Genomic DNA, 19,600 nt, shown 5'->3' on the forward strand with positions numbered 1-19,600 from the left:
CCAGCGGAGTCGGGAGCACTCGAGGAAACAGATAGAAGAGAAACACGGCTGAATTGTTGAGTTGCTCTCGCTAGGGTTGGATAGATGTTTTATAGCTGGCCTAGAAGGATGAATCCAAGTGCCCGTGAAGCAATGATGCTCTCGTAAAAGTTTTGAAGTGTGGGCTCATGAGCTGACATAGACAGCGAGAAACAGTGGACCCTAGATCAAGATTCTTTACTTGTGACTGCAGGACCTATCGGGGGCACAGACGTGATAATTTTGGAATAAAATTACTTTTATCCTAAAATTAGGGGGCTTGTATTTACACCAAAATTTAGAAGAAGAGTCACAGGAACTCGAAAGCCCCTAAGATCATGTCAGTAGGAGAATCGATTGCGTGCAGATCAAAATCAGCTGATTCGAGTGCAGCACTAAAATCGGCTTTCTTCAGGCAGCGCTGGCAGATAATGACAAAGGCTACGATCGACGCAACGATGAGATATGATGGACTCTACAAAAGGGGAAAGATTAGAGTCCAAGTTATCTTAAATTAGGAATGTTTCCTCTTAGGGCCAAAGATTGTATGAGTCGTGCTTAGATAGGAGTCATGCGTAAGGTCCCGAGTATAAATATCAAACCCTCAGCTATTGTAAATGACACAATCAATCAAATATCAGTTATTTACTTTTTTGGGCTGTGGCCACCCCTTAGAAGTAGGAGTAGAGTAGATCTTGGTGAGTTCTTCAGCCAAGTATGGCTGCATCGATCTGGTTGACCTCCACTATGACTCTGGTATGAGTTAGTTATCGACTCTTGTCTAGTTCAAGTACGGTTGCATCTAAGGGTGGTGCTCCTTTGGATAGATTCATTAAGTTACTTGATATTGCTTTGCTTCTATTATTTATTTAATTACAGCAATATCACTTCGCCCGATTGAGATTGATCTAGATCGACCTTATATCTTTGTTAACCCATCATTTGTTAATATAAACAGATCTAATCTATACTTTAAACGATGAGTTATGTTTTATCGGTTGTTTTATATCAATCTTGATCGTGCATAGCATGCGGTCAAGGCATGTCTAATTTTGAGTAGATCTATTAGCTAGCAAAAACTGTTTCATGACCCATTATCATGGCCTGTGAGATTCTACCTCACACCCCACTGTTAGCACTGTTGAGTGGGGATCGTTATTTGGTAGATCTGTTCCTAAGAGGGTATGACCTTAACTGTGCGCTATGCCTTAATCGGCTATTTTAACTGATATCAAGCGCTTTCGCAAACAGTTCGCATTATGAGATCGTTGAAGTAGCGATAGGTTGAAAGACGTGTTAGCCTCATGATCTTATTATTGTATTACGGCCTGCATGATTCTGCCTCATGTCCCACTGATATTAGCAATAAGTTAGGGTCGTCGAGTTTATTATTGTTTTTATGGCCTACATGATTCTACCTGCATGCCCCACTAGGACATAGCGATAGATGTGATCTAATATGTTCATTAGATTAACTCTATTAAATGGTTGAATGATGATGAACTGTTTCTTTTACATAAAAATGTGTTCGGTTACTCGTAGTCATTGGCTTAGCATGAACTAATTACTGTTGATATTATTTTGCCAGTGACCAATATTTGTTTAAAGAATGATATTCATCCTGAATGATAACCGATTCCTCTTACACAACCCCATGAGCTTTAACTGATTTATTCTTATGAATATGCTAGAATCGACTATTTAGTCGATCTCCTTTCGTATCGGCTCTCAGAGCCACACATTCGGGACTGTCTGGTAACACCGGCATGTTCCTGCCCTTAATTATTGATAAACTTTCTCTCCTTGTCAATTGCAGGGTCAAATTAACTGGCACGTCTTGGGAGGATTACGCAGGATCGACCACCCCTGCGATAAAGCTAGGGGGATCCTTAGCTCCATCGAGTGGACCTTTTCGGCTTGCTATGTGTGTCCTCGGCACAGGACAAAATTCCGTGTCGACACCAGAAAAGATGGAGGTCACTGTAAGTGACTAGACGGTTGTCTCGGGGGGACCGGCGCGTCCGGTCAGTAGAAGCAGCGGAGAGGCTAGCTTCGGTCTCTGACTGACGCTGGGTCACTTAGTGACCAGACACTAGAGGGTTGCATCTGGTCCTGTGGACAGTGGCAGTGCACAGAGGTTACGTCGAGTGATCGGACGCAGGGTGAGTCCGGTCGAGCATGATCGGACCTGTTCGGTCGTAATTTCTCACTTCTGGATGCTTACTAGAAATGACCAGACGCTAAGGTTTAGCGTCCGGTCACTTTGCAGCAGCGCGTCCGGTCATCACTTGACCGTTGGGATCAGGTGCTCAGTATTTGAAGAGAGAGCACACAGTGTCTTGCATCGCACGACCGGACGCTGGGGTCTTGCGTTTGGTCGATATGACCAGAGTGTCCAGGTCACCCCATGTTGTGCCCAGTGGTATAATGGCTCTATTTCATGGGGGCTTCTATTTAAGCCCCATGGCTAGCTCTAGCTCACCCTCTTAGCTATTTGCATTGACATAGCAACCTTGTGAGCTTAGCCAAAGCCCTCCCACTCATCTCCATCATTGATTCATCATCTTTGTGAGATTGGAAGAGAATCCAAGTGCATTGCTTGAGTGTTTGCATCTAGAGGCACTTAGGTGTTCGTGTTTTGCTGTGGGATTCGCTTGTTACTCTTGGTGGTTGCCTGCCACCTAGACAGCTTGGAGCAGCAAGGATCGTCGAGTGGAGGTTGGTGATTGTCTTCGGCTCCGATCGTGGTGATTGTGAGGGGTTCTTGACCTTTCCCTCGGTGGAGAGCCAAAAGGTACTCTAGTGAATTGCTCATGGCTTGTGTGATCCTCATCTTGTGTTGGTTGTGCGGCACCTTATTGAGGGTTTAGCGTGTGATGTCAATTAGCGCGTGAACCTCTAAGTGAGTGAATCGCCACAATGAGGACTAGCTTGCCGGCAAGCAAGTGAACCTCGGTAAAAAATCATTGTGTCATCATTTGATTCCTGAGGTGATTGGTCTTCATTGTTATTCATTCTTGTGATTGATTGGCTTCTTCCTCGACACGGTGGTATAACCTTCTTGCTCACCCTCTTTACATTACCGCAAACTAGCTATTAAGCTCTTTAGTGTAGCTAGTTGTGAGAGCTTGTTAGTTTAGTTAGTATGACTCTTTAGTTAGCTTTTGAGTGCACACTAACTTAGTGCAGTGTCATAGCTAGTGTGTGGATCAAAACTGTATAAACTAGAATTGTGGTAGGTGGCTTGCTTTTTAGTAGGCTAGCTCAACACTTGCTTCGCCTCAAAATTGTCTAACTGGTTTGTTGAGTGTTGTTGTAGAATTTTTTTAATAGGCTATTCACCCCCCTCTAGCTATTAGGACCTTCCAAGTGGTATCAGAGCCGATGTCATCGTGATTTGAGGCTTAACAACCTTCGGTGTAAAAATAGCTCAAATCAACAACACCAAGAAGCCACCCCAATTTGATGGCATAAATTATCCATATTGGAAATCAAAGATGACCACACATATCAAGTCAATCAATAGAAAAGTGTGAAAGGTGGTAGAAACCAAAATTAAGATTTGTGATCCGGAGAATCCCACCATGGCCGAAGAAGTGCTTCTCCAAAACAATGACATTGCTCTAAGTGCTATTCATGATGCAATTGATAAGAGAACATTTGAGCAAATCAAGAATATTCAGATGGCTCATGAGGCTTGGAAGAAGTTGGAAGAATCATTTGAGGACACTTAAGCCATGAAGGGTGCAAAGGCATACATTCTCAAAGAGAAATTTGCAAGCTTCAAGATGGAGGATGAGAGTGTGCCAGAGATGTTCCATAGGCTTCAAGTGCTTGTCAATGATCTCAAAGCACTTAGAGAAGAGGTGAAGGACAAGGACTTCTCCCACAAGTTCTTGAGATGCTTACCTTCAAGATTTGGCACATTGGTCACTATTCTAGTGAGGAGTGGTTTGGACACCATGACACCAAACCAAGTGTTGGGAGATATAATGACTGATGATACATACAGAGATGATGATGAGAAGGAAGAAAACAAGGAGAAGAAAGATGAGAAGAAGGATGAGAAGAAGAGTGTGGCATTCAAGGCCACATCATCCAAGGGCAAGGCAAAGCTAGATACATCAAGTGAAGATGATGGTTCATGGGATGATGATGATGATGAGAAGATGACTCTCTTTGTCAAGAAATTTGGCAAGTTCATGATGAAGGATCTACTTAGGATGAGCCTAGAGATCCGCTTGGCATCAATGCAGGAGTAACCGATCCTATGAATTCCTCCCAAGGCGTGCTAGTCAATTGGACCTGTAATTAACAAGGAGAGAAAGTTTATTAGTAATTTAAGGTGGAACATGTCGGTCTTTGCCCAGATAGTTTCAAGTGTGCCGCTTCGGGAGCAGCCAGACGAGAAAATCAACTAAATAATAAATACACATAGAAATTGGTTGTTACGGACAATAAACCTCATGGATCGCGATTGATTTTATGTTGATAAGTACAATGCCCGCAAATGTAAATGAGATCATCAGCTAGGTGGATATTACCAGTGTGAATCGTTGAGTCGATGAATCTAATCAAGAAAGGATATAACATGCAAACAAATCGACTATCTAATACAAATGGACCTACAAATGCTCTAAATGTAATCTGTTACTATCAATAGTGACATTTGACTGGATCAATGGCAGTTATGATGATACTTTGATAGGCTTTCTGAAAGACATGCTATACGTGAAGGCTCAAGGGAATCGGCTGAAATAGCTGATTCAGGTGAAAAGGGACTATAGCGTGTGAACAATTGACTATTTCACATGGACAAACCTATGGACTCATCAGACTTAACCTACTATCTCTATCAGTGGGGTTCGACCGGATCGATGCAGCTATGATAAAGACAATAAATTAAACCCTTAAAGTACATGGACCTATTCATGCTTAACAAATCATAGACGCACACTATAGGCGTTAAACCATAGGCGATCTGCTATTTAGCTGATGCAGGCATAGCAAACAGTTAAGGTCACGCCTGATCGAGAACAAACCTACTAACTAGCGTCCTCCAATCTACAGTGCCATTAGTGGAGATCGACCGGATCGTTGTAGCCATAATAGCGAACTATAGACCAGATTCAACTAGCCAACAAACCTCTTCAAGATCATACGTGCCTTAATCACATACTATGCACGATCAAGATCAAAATAGAATAACTGATGAAACATAACCCATCGCTCAAAGTAAGAAACATCGTGTTGTGACAAAGCACACGATGAACTAAAAGGATATGAGGCCGATCTAGATCGATCTCGACCGGGTAGATTGATGTTGCTGCAAACTAATAGCAATAAGAACATCAACAAGATCGGTAACTTAATGAATCTACCCGAAGGATGCCACCCTTAGGTAGAGCCGCTAACTTGATCTTAATCTAATTCGAGCAGTGGAGGTCGACCGAATCGATGCAACTGTACTTGAACTATACAAGTGTCGATAACTAGCTTATACTAGAGTTCGCAGTGGAGGTCGAGCTTAACCGATACAGCCGTACAAACGGAAGTATAAGCCATGACGGTACTTACATACAAGCCGGAGGTTGGCCGGACCGATGCAGCCTTACTTGTTGAAGAACTCACCGAGATCTACACAACTCCTACTCCTAAGGGTTGGCACAGAGCCGAAAAAAGTAAATTATATTTGATTGATTGGATGTCCTTTACAATAGCCAAGGTCCAATCTTTATACCCAGAATCTAAGCATGAATCCTACTTATGCACGACTCATTATAATTTTTGGCATAAGAGAAAATATTACTAACTTAAGATAACTTGGACCATAATCTTTCCATTTTGTAGAGTCCGACATGTATTTCCCGACGTCAACCGTAGCTCTTTGTCGTTATCTGTTGATGTCATTCAAAGAGAGCCGATCCTAGTATCGCATCTAAATCAGCTGATATCGACCCTTATGCAATCGATTCCTTGATTGACACAATCTTGAAAGCTTCGAGTTCCCTCGTTCCTCTTCCCAAATATTGGTGTAAACATATGCCCCCAATTTTGGAATAAAATGATTTTATTCCAAAATTCCTATTTATCTATTTACCACGTTGCAACCATTTTGTTCTGAGATATACACGTGACTCTTGACTTCCCGGTTCGAGTCTTATATAATATCCCAATAGTATCATTTTCAACTTACTCGGCTGTTTGCTTTCCCCTTCTTTCTTGAGTAAATCTTAACAGCTGACGCCGCCATCGCCAAAGCCTCAACCCTAGCAAATCCTCTACCAAGCTTTTATTCAAACGATCTTCCTTAGATTCAAATCTATTTTGGCTGCAATGGCGACCAGCGACCATGTCCCTGAGGTATGCTTTTAAGTTCCTATTCTCAAAGTATTGGTTGCTACCCTGCGTTTCCTTTCTTCTTGAATTTATTTTATCTGGTTTCTAGAAAATGAGGAACAAAATCTTGATTCCATCGCCTGTTGCTTCTAATGTCTATTTTCTTGAGCCTATGGGTGACCCTAATCCATCTGATTTTATCTATCAAGAAACCAACCAAATCCCCTTCAAACAATCTGTAGTAGGTTTATCTTCTTGGAATACCAAAACTCCCTTTAGAAACTGGCCCAAAATGCCTAGAGAATGGAGAGACTGGTTTCGTAGGGTGTCTGAGAAAAAGGCTGGAGATTGGAAGCTTTATGACCTAAATCAATGCTTGACACTCTTGTTGTCTGGAATGGAGAGGAATGATCCACTCCTGATCTCTGCATCTTATTTCTGGTCCAACATCTTAAATGCCTTCATTTTTGGTCATGGCCCAATGACCATCACTTTGGTCAATGTTTATATGTTGACCGGCCTTAGAATAATAGAATCGATGCAGCCTTATGACTTCTTAAGTGCTGGATTCAAGAAATTAGCCAAAATATCAGATTGCATAGGATGGGCAAGTTACATTCTAAACCACATCAGAGACGAATCAACTGTTAGCGAAAATGAATATGTGGCCTTTCTAAACATGTGGTTAGAGAGATTCATCTTCTATGGGTCATCTTGTGGTCCGACTTACAATCATAAACTCATGGCAGAGCATCTGGCAGTAGGCAAGAATATTCCTCTTAGAAAGTATCTGTTAGGAGCTGCTGCTTATCATCTGATGCACCAGGTAGCTGCCCAATTACTAAAGAATGAACCAGTGCATACTATCAGTGACCCTCCCTTAGTGGTTGATATAACTATGGCTAAACCTGTATATGCATAAGATTGTAAGGCCTGATCTAAAAAACTAGAGTTTTCCTTCCTCCAACTTTGATGAGGAATATAGAGGCGAAGAAGGAAGAACCCGTCAGTGCATGAGCTATGGTGAGGCTGCATCGGCCATAACAATTGATGTCAATGTTGGCCATCTCTTCAAAAAGTTTTATAGAGGGTTTGATGTAGATATCCTGACTTGGCTACCCTATAATGAGGATGAGAACAATGAGCTGATCTTTCCATTTAAATTTTGATTTGAATAAGGCTGTTCGGATGAGACGGCAGCTGCGGTCTTTAATTCCTTCATTAAGCCCTACGTTCTTCCAGCCGAATTTTGTCATGGTCATGGCAAAATGGCTAGAGGCTCCTTCCATCCAGGCAACCTTCCAACCTATGAGTTTTACAACCTTTCTTTTGTAGCTTGTCAGTTTGGTCTTGGCCAATTGCCTCCTCAACTGTTCTTCAAGGATATACTGAGGTCAAGAGAAGGTATCAGTGAAGTAATGGAAACCTCCAGAGTTTTTCAACTAGGATCAGATCTCCCTTCTCTTTACTTGCATGACTGGACAAGAGTCAACTTCTCTTCCAACCTTTTTGACTCTTGGTGGCAAGAATGACACTCCCATCTCTTCTGTGGGCCGGCCCATCCTAGATGCATAGCTCTAGATGGAGAGTTTGCTTCTGACAGTGAGGTAATTTACTATTCTTTTTTCAGAAAAACTATTCGATGAACTCCCCTGCCAACTATTCTAATAGACCATTTTAGGACACCGAATTCAATCCCCCAAGCTTGGACAGGAAAGAGCACCCCATAGATTACTAGACACCATGCCCAGTTTCAAGAATAGGATCAGTTGCACCTCCACTGAAGAAGCTGATGAAAATTCATGCTACCCCCGCAATCATAACGTATCAATCTTCAAAGCGCAAGGCAGCCCAAGGGACAACCCAAAAAATTGTTACTAGGATAAGACTCCATAGAATGAGACCATCAACTGCTCAGGTAAACAATCCATCCTCTTCTCAAACTGATATCCAACTTCTAATCCCGTTTCTTCATAGTTATCAACCATTGCGTCCCAATCTGCTCTGGGTGCGGAACTATTGTCCCAGGCGTTTGATTCAACACCAACTAAACCTTCATCGACTGATCCTCAAAAGGAGCTGATTTTAGTTGAACCAACCGATGCTTCTAGGACTGTAGAAGATGATAATCCTTCCATTTCAATCCCTAATGTTGCCAAGGTATCTCCTTAAAGCTCTTGACTCTTATCCAATCTCACCCTTCATCTGACCATTTATTACGTCAGATACCCTCTGAGGAAACACCCACACAGGAGCAGGAGTTTTATAGTCTACTTATTGAAAATGATCTTGCTGTTGTCAACACCCAGATTATCGATTCCCTAGTTCGACACACAACTAATGGTAAGAAAATCATATATACATTTTATCCTTCTGCAATAATTACGAACTAAAGATCTTCCTTGATATATGTAGATACCAGTGTTGAGAGCTTTGAGCCGATTCAACCAGATATTATTGGTGCATCATCAGTCGTTCCTTCTCTTTAGATAGAGGCTACCATAGAAAAGGTATTGTATCCACTTTCACTGTTCATTTTATTATAAACTGATCCAAACCTCCTAATCAAGATTTTCTTATAGAGAGGCACTTAATCTTCCAGCTCTGAGCTACTCTTTCAATCTTGAGAAGTATCTAGATGAAGATGAGATCAACTCATTAGCCACCTCCTCTAAGGAAGCTTTGTCAGAAGAGACCATAAATCGGCTAAGAGATATACTGCCAATGTTTGAGAAGAATATAGCTAATTTGGTCTAAGACATTGATTCAATGCAAAGAGTCTTCTTGGCTATTAAGGGTAATCCATCCCTAGTTCTTACCAGAATCTTGTCACATTTATCCATTATTGAAGATTAAGTCACAAAGGTGAAAAGGCTCAGAGGAATCTGTCCAACCATGAAGCTTTATTGGCCAAGAGGAACTCCAACAGGCAAGAGGCTAAAGAGCTAACACAGTTGATTGATGATTTGAAGAAGTCCTCCCTCAGGATCGATCCAGAGTTGTCCCAACTGGAAATCAAGCGTGCAGAGCTTGAGAAGGAGCTGGAGAATGTGAAGGCTACCATCGATCACCATAAGTCTAACCTGGCTAAAATAACCGATGCCATCAAGCAAAAGAAACAAGAACTGCTGGCCAAAGTTAGAGAAGGTAGGGCCATCCGTAGTAGCCTCGAGGACATTCTTGGATCAGCCAAAGAAGACAAGCAACAAATCGTAGAATTTGATGCTATCCGGCTAGAAGTATTAAAAGCAATCCAAGATGTTCTAGACTTGTAATTTGTATATCAACATGTATCTTGTGTAGAATCAATGATAACCATACTTTCTGTTGCCTCATTGTATTTCTTGTTTTGGCTAAAGAGCCAATTTGGAAATAGCCGATTCCAGACTTCTAACCTTAATCCAATTAAGTCTGAAAACATGGCCTTTATTAAGAGAACCCCTCGATCTTCTATCCTTAGTCACAAAACATTGTATTCTCTTCGGCATTAGTGAGGTGGTGCTTTACCTTCTATTAATTGTGGTTGCCTTTTGCACGTCCCGAGGTGTCCACCTCCTAGCTCCGTGGCTTCAAATACCAGCCGAGGGCTCCGGCCTCGAACACATCTACATTTGCAACCGCTCCTGTTCCTTTGCACTTCTTTGCCCTCACAAACTTTGTACCAGCCTTCTTCCCCTTCTTGTAGATCCAATGGCCGACGAGGACAACCAAGACAAACGTGCGGCAGAAGAGATTCCAGAGGAGGACATGCTGGTGAACCAGCGCCTTTGACGTATGAGGTAAGATCGATATCTTCTGTTCATGGTGATGAACTCTTCTAACTTGTTTATAGGTTCATCTTGAATGACAGCCTTTGTCCCCTTCCTAGGGTCGGCGAGCCCTCTGATGCTGCATCCTCTGTGTCGGCCTCGTCGTCGAACTCCTCTGACTCTTACAATGGCGATGACGCCTGGCGTTTCCTTCGAGAGTGGAGGGCAACCCAGGACCGTTATTCTGAGGCAACTTGGGAAAATGACCAGCTTGAGATCTGCCTCGCGGTCTCTCAAGCCGCCCTTCATGCCGTCGAAGAAGAGGCCAGCGCTACTTGGGCGCGGTTGGCCGAATCCAACGCTATGGTGGCGAGTAAGATGGATTCCAGGAACACCTTCACTCTGATTTCCACTGTCTTTATCTTGATAGCTCTTCTGTTTTTGTGATCGCTAGCCCTGATGGTGCAGTTGGAGTCCCTCCAACTGGCGGCGAACGTAGCTATGGATGTCATCAATGACCAGGGGCCCCTCATCAACACTCGCCTCCATGATGTTCCGGCCCGCATTCAAGAGATCGTCCTCCATGGCGTCCATCATGGCGCGTTAGTGGCACTGGCCGCGATGTAGGTCCAGACCGGGCATGAGCTCCATACCATGGAGACTAGTTTCTCGATGGGTGATGGCCCTGAGGAGCACGAGGACTTGATCGCGGAGTTCATTAATGTAGTGGAGGCCATCGTGGACATCACATCCGCTCAGGATGTGATAAACAATGTCTTCGATTAGTTTGTACTTAGGGTGAACTGATCAATGAACGAAATGTTCTGCCTTTCCATGATTGTATTCTGTGTACTTTCTACAGCATCATGATTTTCCTGCATTTGTTTCTGTTCTATAGGTGATACATTTTGTATCGGCTTTTCTTCTTTTTGGGGTAATTTTGAACTAAAGGCGATACCCTTCTGGTACCGGCTACTAGAGCCGATGACTGAACGAATCGGTTGTTGAGTGTTGATCCAAATGCTAGGATAATATTCCTTCAAACATTTTCCATTTATCGCTCCTTGATAGGTTGCACCATAACTCTCTAGACCAAAGATTAAACAATCGATCGATCTAGGCCAAGCATCTCATTAAGTAGAACAACCTTTAAATTCCTTTTAATAAATTTATCAACTCTAGCTTGTACTCAGGATTCGACTTAGCGCTTATATACGTCGGTTTAGGCTTATCTCCATGACCAATGTCTATCTTCCTTAATTCACCGGCCGACGCGAAGCCATGATTATCCATTTAAAACAAACTCTTGGGCTGTTAGCTTTTATTACTGATTTTAATAAAGCCTTCTTCCCATAGCTTGCTAGAAAAACACTCGAAGTCTTCTAGCTCCCAATATACTGGATCGGCTGTTGCGATACTCACAGATTCATCAGCGTGAACCAGCTCAACATCATCTCCATGCCACTGAATCAAACATTGATGCATGGTTGATGGCACACAATAGTTTGCATGAATCCAATCGCGACCAAGGAGTAAACTGTAAGACCCTTTTCTATCAATGACGAAGAATGTATGGAGCAAAGTTTTATTTCCGATTGTCAATTCGACGTTCATTGCCCCCCTAGTCTTAGATGTATTACCTCTGAAATCCTTAAGCATCATATTAGTTTCAATCAAATCTCCTAGCCCCTTGCCAAGCTTGCGAAAAGTGGTATAAGGCATAAGATTGACAGAAACACCTCCATCCACCAGCATCTTGTACATCGGCTTTCCATCAATAAAACCTTTTATATATAAAGCCTTTAAATGCCGATGTTTGACTGGTTTATCGAATATAGCCTGTTGTATAACTGTCAACCTGGCAACTATCTCCTCATACTCCAATTCATCAAAATCTGAGTAAACTTCTTAATCTGTCGGAGCTCTGAATTCTGATGGCAACAGAAAAGCCATTTGAATATTAGCCGATGTTTGCCCTCTATCGGCTATTTTGTTTAGCATGCCACACCTAAGGCCTTCAAGATGCCTGAGTCTGTTTGAGCTTTCTATTCCTTAAGCGTTGCACCCTACTTTTCTAGCTTTTTGTCAGACCTTCTGGACACCATTGGCCTTCCTACCAAACATATTCTTCTTTATTATTTTCTTCTTCATAATCAGCCTAGTTTTTCTAGACAATCATGAATAGTTCTATTTTTTAAACGCCGATCCATGTTATTATGATGATACTCATCTTGAGTATGGATAGACCGACGGTTAGCTTAAGATTGCCTATACTCCCAATATTGCTCGCTGCACTCTGGACTGTTATTTTTGGTAGGTAATTTCAAACATTCGTTCTAGTAATGTTTGAAGAAAGGACAATTCCAATGTGATTCAACTTGCTTTCTTTCATACCTCTCTTTTTTCTATTGACGCTGGTATTCTTGCTCTTCTAACCAACACCGATAATACTTTTCCTTCTGCCACTACTATTTATTCAACAAAATTCGAGATGTAACACATGGCTTTGTCGCCCTATCCCTTGATGTCTCTCCCTGCTCATATCGGCTCTTTTGTTGGCCACGGTGCCTTCTAATCTCTCTATACTCGTTAGCCGATATTTGCATCTTGGGATCGACTATTCTAGTTTCTCTTGATCTAGTTAATGTCAGGACTTTAGTCTTTCCTTTGAGCAGCCTAGCATCAACCATATTCTGATCTCTTGGGAAAGGATTATCATCAACTTTTATCTTTCGAGGCGTATCAAATTTGAGCCTTCCTTGCTGAATAGCCCTCTATATATGTTGCTAGAAAACTATGCACTCATTAGTAGAATGAGAAGTGGCGTTGTAAAATTTACAGAACTTTTTATTCTTCAACTGATCGAGAGGCAACATAACAAGATTGTCGGGTAACTTGATCTGTCCCTTCTCAAGCAAGAAATCGAAGACCTTGTCTGATTTTGTGATGTTAAAGTCATAGCTCTCTTCGACTCCACTTCCCCAAGGATTTGACATGACTATTGTTTTCTTACCCTAATTCCATTCGACCGTGGCAACCTCTTCTTCTTCATCGTCTTCATAGCCATCATCAACCGAATATGGATTATAGGTTTCGGCAATTGCAATATTCTTCTAGAATCGGGTATCTCTGTGCATGTTCTAAAATTGGCTATCGAGCGCTGCCACTCGTTGGGCCAACTGACCTAAATTGTCAAACTCTTGTCCTAATAGCTTCTCTCTCCATATTGGTAACACTCCTTGAATAGCCAAAGCAGCCAGCTGATCATCAGTTAAGTTCAATGAGAAGCATAAATTTCCGGTCTCTCGGAATCTCTAAAGAAACTCGATGCTCGATTCATTAGTCCTCTGCCTTATAGTCATCAAATCGGTAATTTTCTTTTCTCCTATCCCAGTGTAAAAATACGTATGAAACTTCTTCTCTAAGTCAGCCCAATTGACAATGGAGTTAACTGGCAACGATGAAAACCAAGTGAAGGTTGGCCCCCAATAGAGACAAAGAGAAGAAACGAACTCGATGGGCCTCTTCAATGGATGCTTCACCCAACTATATAAGATACCGACTGACATGTTCTATTGTGCTTGTGCTATCTTGACCAGTGAACTTAGCAAACTTCGGGAGCCTATAATTTATAGGAAAAGCGACCAAATAATACCATTCTGGATATAGGCGTTTATACGAAAAGGTCTGCCCTTTTGGCTTCAAACCGAACTGATTCTTCATCATCTCGGTCACTCTAAGCAACAACTCATTAGCATTTGAATTTGGAGTTCTCTACAATTGCTGACGCATCCGTGGATTAAAATTTTGGGTACCTTGATACCCCGGATTTGGAATCATGTGAAGGGTGTTATAATCTATGCCATAATGATACCCTTGTAGAATCTCTATCTGCTAGGTCCTTTACTGGTTTGATGCTTGTAGTCTTTGGTTATAGATATTATGATCTATATCTCTATTAATCCTTTGAACTGATGGCGCTATTTTTTAAGCCAACGATGGTATTTGGCCTGATGTGCCAAAATTGACTATTTGATTCTAAACTTGCCCCATTGGTTGTTGCACATGCTGTTCTAATGATCTAGGATTATACTATATTTGATTAGTAGTAGCACTCTGAACTTACTTAGATGAGCTTTGAACCACCTAGACATCATTATTACCAGCTGGTGCTGTTTCTTGATGGCTAGTACTGGCTTAATTAGTCCCCTGAGTCAATGGATGTGGAATGTTGTAATAAGTCGGCCCAACCTGATTAATTGGATATCCATAAAACACCTCTTTCATGGTGTTATAAAATGCGTTCAAGAAAACTTCATTATGGTTCAACATGGCATCATGAACAGACTTGTTTACGGCCTCTATGAAGAAACACATATCTTTAGCTTCATCTGCAGCTGTCTGCCCATGCAACAGAACTCTAGGTAGTGGATATTTCTTAATAATTGTATTGTCATGTGTCTTGGTGTAAGACAACAAACACTTGTTCTGAAATTCTTCTACAACTTTGCTGATTACATCTTTATCTCCATCAGGTAGGTCTTCATAAGGCACCATAAGGATGTTATTGTTGTTCTGAGTCGCCATGACGATTGTGGGGTCCCACGGGCATGCCAAAACGTGTGTCGGCACGAAAATGTCGACACACGGCAAGTCAAAAGGATCTACTTAGGATGAGTCTAGAGATTTACTTGGCTTCAACATAGGAGTAACTGATACTGTAAATTCCTCCTAAGGTGTGCTAGTCAATTTGACCTGTAATTGACAAGGAGAGAAAGTTTATCAGTAATTTAAGGTAGAACATGCCGATCTTTGCCTAGATAGTTTCAAGTGTGCCGCTTCGGGAGTAGCTACACGGGAAAATCGACTAAATAGCCGATACACACAGAAATTGGCTGTTACGGATAGTAAAGCTCATGGATCACGATTGATTTTATGTTGATAAGTACAATGCCCGCAAAATGTAAATGAGGTCATTAGCTAGGTGGATATTACCAGTGTGAATTATTGAGCCGATGAATCTAATCAAGAAAAGATATAACATGCAAATAAATCAACTATCTAATACAAATAGACCTACAAACGCTTTGAATCTAATCTGTTACTATCAACAGTGAGGTTCGACCAGATCGATGGCAGCTATGATGATACTTCGATAGGCTTTTCCGAAAGACATGTTATACGTGAAGGCTCAAGCGAATCGGCTGAAATAGCTGATTCAGGTAAAAAGGGTCTACAGCGTGTGAACAATCGACTATTTTACATGGACAAACCTATGGACTCATCAGACTTAACCTACTATCTCTAATAGTGGGGTTTGATCGGATCGATGTAGCCGTGATAAAGACGACAAATCAAACCCTTAAAGTACACGAATCTATTCATGCTTAACAGAATCATGGACACACACTATAGACGTTAAAGCATAGGTGATCGGCTATTTAGCCGATGCAGGCATAACAAATAGTTAAGGTCAGGCCTGCCTGATCAAGAAAAAACCTACTAACTAGCGTCCTCCAATCTACAGTGCCATCAGTGGGGATCGATATGATCGTTGCAGCCATAATAGCGAACTATAGACCAGATTCAACTAGCCAGCAAACCTCTTCAAGATCATACGTGCCTTAACCGTGTACTATGCATTATCAAGATCGAAATAGAACAGCCGATGAAACATAACCCGTTGCTCAAAGTAAGAAAGATCATGTTGTGACAAAGCAAACAACGGACTAAAAGGATATGAGGCCAATCTAGATCGATCTTGACCGGGCAGATTGATGTTGCTGCAAACTAATAGCAATAAGAACATCAGCAAGATTGATAACTTAATGAATCTACCCGAAGGACGCCACCCTTAGGTAGAGCCGATAACTTGATCTTAATCTAATTCGAGCAGTAGAGGTCGACTGGATCGATGTAGCCGTACTTGAACTAGACAAGAGTCGATAACTAGCTTATACTAGAGTTCGTAGTGGAGGTCGAGCTTAATCGATGCAGCTGTACAAACGGAAGTATAAGCGATAACGATACTTACATACAAGCCGGAGGTTGACCGGACCGATGTAGCCCAGCTTGTTGAAGAACTCGTCGAGATCTACACTACTCCTACTCCTAAGGATTGGCATGGAGCCAAAAAAGTAAATTATATTTGATTGATTGGATGTCCTTTACAATAGCCGAGGTTCAATATTTATACCCGAAATCTAAGCATGAATCCTACTTATGCACGACTCATTATAATTTTTGGCATAAGATAAAACATTCCTAACTTAAGATAACTTGGACCCTAATCTTTCTATTTTGTAGAGTCCGATATGTATTTCCTGACGCCAACCGTAGCTCTTTGTCGTTATCTGCTGACGTCATTCGAAGAGAGCCGATCCTAGTGTCGCATCTAAATCAGCTGATATCGACCCTTATGCAATCGATTCCTTGATTGACACAATCTTGGAAGCTTCGAGTTCCCACGTTCCTCTTCTCAACTTTTGGTGTAAACAATTACTTTCTTGCATAGGTTTTGCTAGGGTGGAATTAAATGCCATAATTTAGAGTAGATTTTTAAGTTGCCTAATTTACCACCCTCTTAGGCGTCACGGTCCCTTACAACCTAAAAAGTATGTCAAAGTCATACATGTTTCATAAAACATGAGAGTTGTAGAGAGAGGGACATAAATAATATTTACGTTCACGGAGTTGGTTTGAGGAGGCCATACAAAAAAATGGGTACCAAAATAATAGGCTAAAAATTTGTCTCTTTATTATTAAGATATATATATATATATAATATAATATATAATATATATATAGATATAGATTTATTTTTTACAAAAATATTTGTCTAATCTAAATCAAAAAATTGCAAAACTATACTGCTACCGCCAATTGAAGCGGTGGGAATTATGTATAGCTGGTTGAATTGACAGAATAATTGTTACCACCACATCAATTGCAGAATTTTTCTTTCTATCAGCCCATCTTAAAAAATCATAACTTTTATACATGAGCTCAGATGATGAAAAAATATATGAAAATTTTAGAGAAAAGAGACCTACAATTGTGTAATTTATAACCTTTTCATTCGAGATCGTTATGAAATCTAAAAGATTCATGTCATGTTCAGATCTATATTGGTAGATCTAAACATTATATCGATTATTTTGATACTGGCTTCAAATAAAAATATTATGAACCAAAAGGTGGTAGATTTCATCATCAAATACAATTCTTGTAGAAAATTTATTTTCATATGTGACTATATGAAAAAGTGATAATTTTCTGAAGATGTGCTATGTAATGGTGTGAAGTATCCACGAGCTAGTGTAGCAAATTTTAGAAAAAAATCATAATTCTTCATTCACATAACCTCATATAGGGATAACATTTATACAAATATTGTGGCTGCATAAAAGATCTTTTAGTTCACAATATTTTTTTAAAAACTGTCTTGATACCTAAATAATCTGTTTAATGTTTAGATCTGCAAATACACATCTAAGCTTTGTATTAATTTTTTTATTGGTATATCAAAATAGCCTCAAATGAAAAGATGAGTTACTACCTCCATCAGGCCGCGCTAGGCTGATCGCAGCTTCAAGAAACAATTTCGGCTTGTTCCCAGGAAAATGGCGGCCCATTAAAGCCCACCTCCTCTTCTCTTGATAACCCTAAACCCCTCCTCCCTTTCCTTTTATCTTTGCTTGCCTCCCCTGCCCACAAGCCACAGCCGCCACCGCCTCTTCTACGCGGCGCTGCCAAGAGTCCAAGACCGGCGACCTGTTGAGCTGAGGTGAGCTAAAGTCTCCTTCCTCCCCTTCCCCTCACCTTATCTGATTGATAGATATTCAGGTACTCTGTTCCTTTAATTAATTTACTATCTTGTGTATGTTTCGTCCGGGATTTGATTTCGAACTGTAAGCACATATCGAAGGCTTTCTAGGCGTCAATCGGCCTATTGAGCTCAAAGCTTGTGCCATATGAATCGTCCTCGTCATCTCCACTTCAGATTGACATGATCTCCTGCCACCTTACGTGGAGGTCAGGACTCTCTTGGTCATGTCATATTTAGGATGACGCTGCACATGGTTCCCTTGAACAGCAAATCTTTGATTTGATTTCTCCCGTATGCTTTATTTGACCTGCTCCCGACCGACGATGACACTCCCGTTTGCATTGACGCTTGACAGAGCAGAGCAAAGCCTAGAAGGCATCCGCCATGGCCAAGAACCCCAAGGTGTTCTTCGACATCCTCATCGGCAAGTCCAAGGCCGGCCGCGTCGTGATGGAGCTCTTCGCCGACAAGGTGCCCAATACGGCCGAGAACTTCCGCTGCCTGTGCACGGGCGAGAAGGGCCTGGGCTCCTCGGGGAAGCCGCTGCACTACAAGGGCTCCGCCTTCCACCGCATCATCCCCAGCTTCATGTGCCAGGGCGGCGACTTCACCCGCGGCAACGGCACCGGCGGGGAGTCCATCTACGGCGCCAAGTTCGCCGACGAGAACTTCAAGCTGCGCCACACGGGGCCGGGCGTGCTCTCCATGGCCAACGCGGGGCCCAACACCAACGGCTCCCAGTTCTTCATCTGCACCGCGCAGACGTCCTGGCTTGACGGCAAGCACGTCGTATTCGGCAAGGTGGTCGATGGCTACGCCGTCGTGCAGAAGATGGAGGCCGTCGGCTCTGGGTCCGGTGCCACGGCTGAGACCGTGCTCATCGAGGACTGCGGCCAGCTAGCGGACGACTGAGTGCCTCGCTGAGCTGTCTCGAGTTTCATTGTAGCCAAATGAACGGATAAATAAATTTGGTTAGATTAGATTTGCTTTATGATTTTGTATACCACATCGGCATCCGTTGGAAACATTGTAGTATTATCTAGAAAAAGAATGCTTTTGCTACCTCTGTCCATAGTCTCCAATGTTTAAACCTCCGTTTTCCTTAAATCGCCGTGACCGATTAACGCCGCTAAAATCTCCGTTTTCCGCACCGTGCATCGCGCGATCACGCAGCTGCCTCGCAGGGCCGCTCTTAATCGCGCGCTCCACCTCTCCCAAATTCTTTCCCGCAAAACTCCATTAGATGTCTGTCATCTGTGCAGCCAAAGTTCAAAATTCAGCCATGCGTGCATCAAAATTTCATTGGCGCCACTTTTCAATTTTACCATGGCCTATATAAGTCACCCTGGAGGATCACAACGTCCAGGTAAGTTCAGTGATCTCTCCACCGCACCGCATCTTCTTTCTCCACCTCTATTCATGCTGGATTAGATGCCTTTGGGATGATGGAAGCCAAGGTGCAAATCTACCAAGATCTTTATTTTGCCTTCTGTTACTTCCGTCCTTGAGCTTATTCTTTCTTTTTCTGTGTTGCAGCATTTGGTGAGCAAGGAGATGAAGGTGATGATGCAACACAAGGAGTGCAACTGCCTGAAGCCGATGGTGAGCAAGGAGATGAAGGTGATGCTGCAACAGGAGTGTAACTACCTGAAGCCGATGTCTGCAA

At 42.1% G+C, this 19,600-nt stretch overlaps 2 protein-coding genes across 5 annotated transcripts; both read left to right on the top strand.

The window, feature by feature from the left end:
* Positions 1-6,354: 6,354 nt before the first annotated feature.
* LOC136548494 (uncharacterized) lies at positions 6,355-10,733 on the top strand. Its single transcript, XM_066539997.1, has 6 exons — positions 6,355-6,381; positions 8,386-8,517; positions 8,989-9,083; positions 9,209-9,628; positions 10,190-10,479; positions 10,561-10,733. Exons 1-6 carry the CDS (start codon positions 6,355-6,357, stop codon positions 10,731-10,733), a joined length of 1,137 nt encoding a protein of 378 aa, XP_066396094.1.
* A 7,010-nt stretch (positions 10,734-17,743) lies between these two features.
* On the top strand, positions 17,744-19,009 carry LOC136551487 (peptidyl-prolyl cis-trans isomerase CYP19-3-like). Of its 4 annotated transcripts, none has more exons than XM_066543033.1 (3): positions 17,832-17,892; positions 18,034-18,140; positions 18,290-19,009. In XM_066543033.1, the coding sequence occupies exon 3, from the start codon at positions 18,319-18,321 to the stop codon at positions 18,844-18,846; it is 528 nt and encodes a 175-aa protein (XP_066399130.1). In that variant the 5' UTR covers positions 17,832-17,892; positions 18,034-18,140; positions 18,290-18,318; the 3' UTR covers positions 18,847-19,009. The 4 variants fall into 4 exon arrangements, with proteins under 4 accessions (XP_066399129.1, XP_066399133.1, XP_066399130.1 ...); XM_066543034.1 differs by having other exon boundaries at positions 17,858-17,892; positions 18,022-18,140; XM_066543032.1 differs by lacking the exon at positions 18,034-18,140 and having other exon boundaries at positions 17,744-17,892.
* The last annotated feature ends 591 nt before the right edge of the window (positions 19,010-19,600 follow it).

This window comes from Miscanthus floridulus, chromosome 4, assembly GCF_019320115.1.
Source record: "Miscanthus floridulus cultivar M001 chromosome 4, ASM1932011v1, whole genome shotgun sequence".
NCBI classification, from domain to species: domain Eukaryota; kingdom Viridiplantae; phylum Streptophyta; class Magnoliopsida; order Poales; family Poaceae; genus Miscanthus; species Miscanthus floridulus.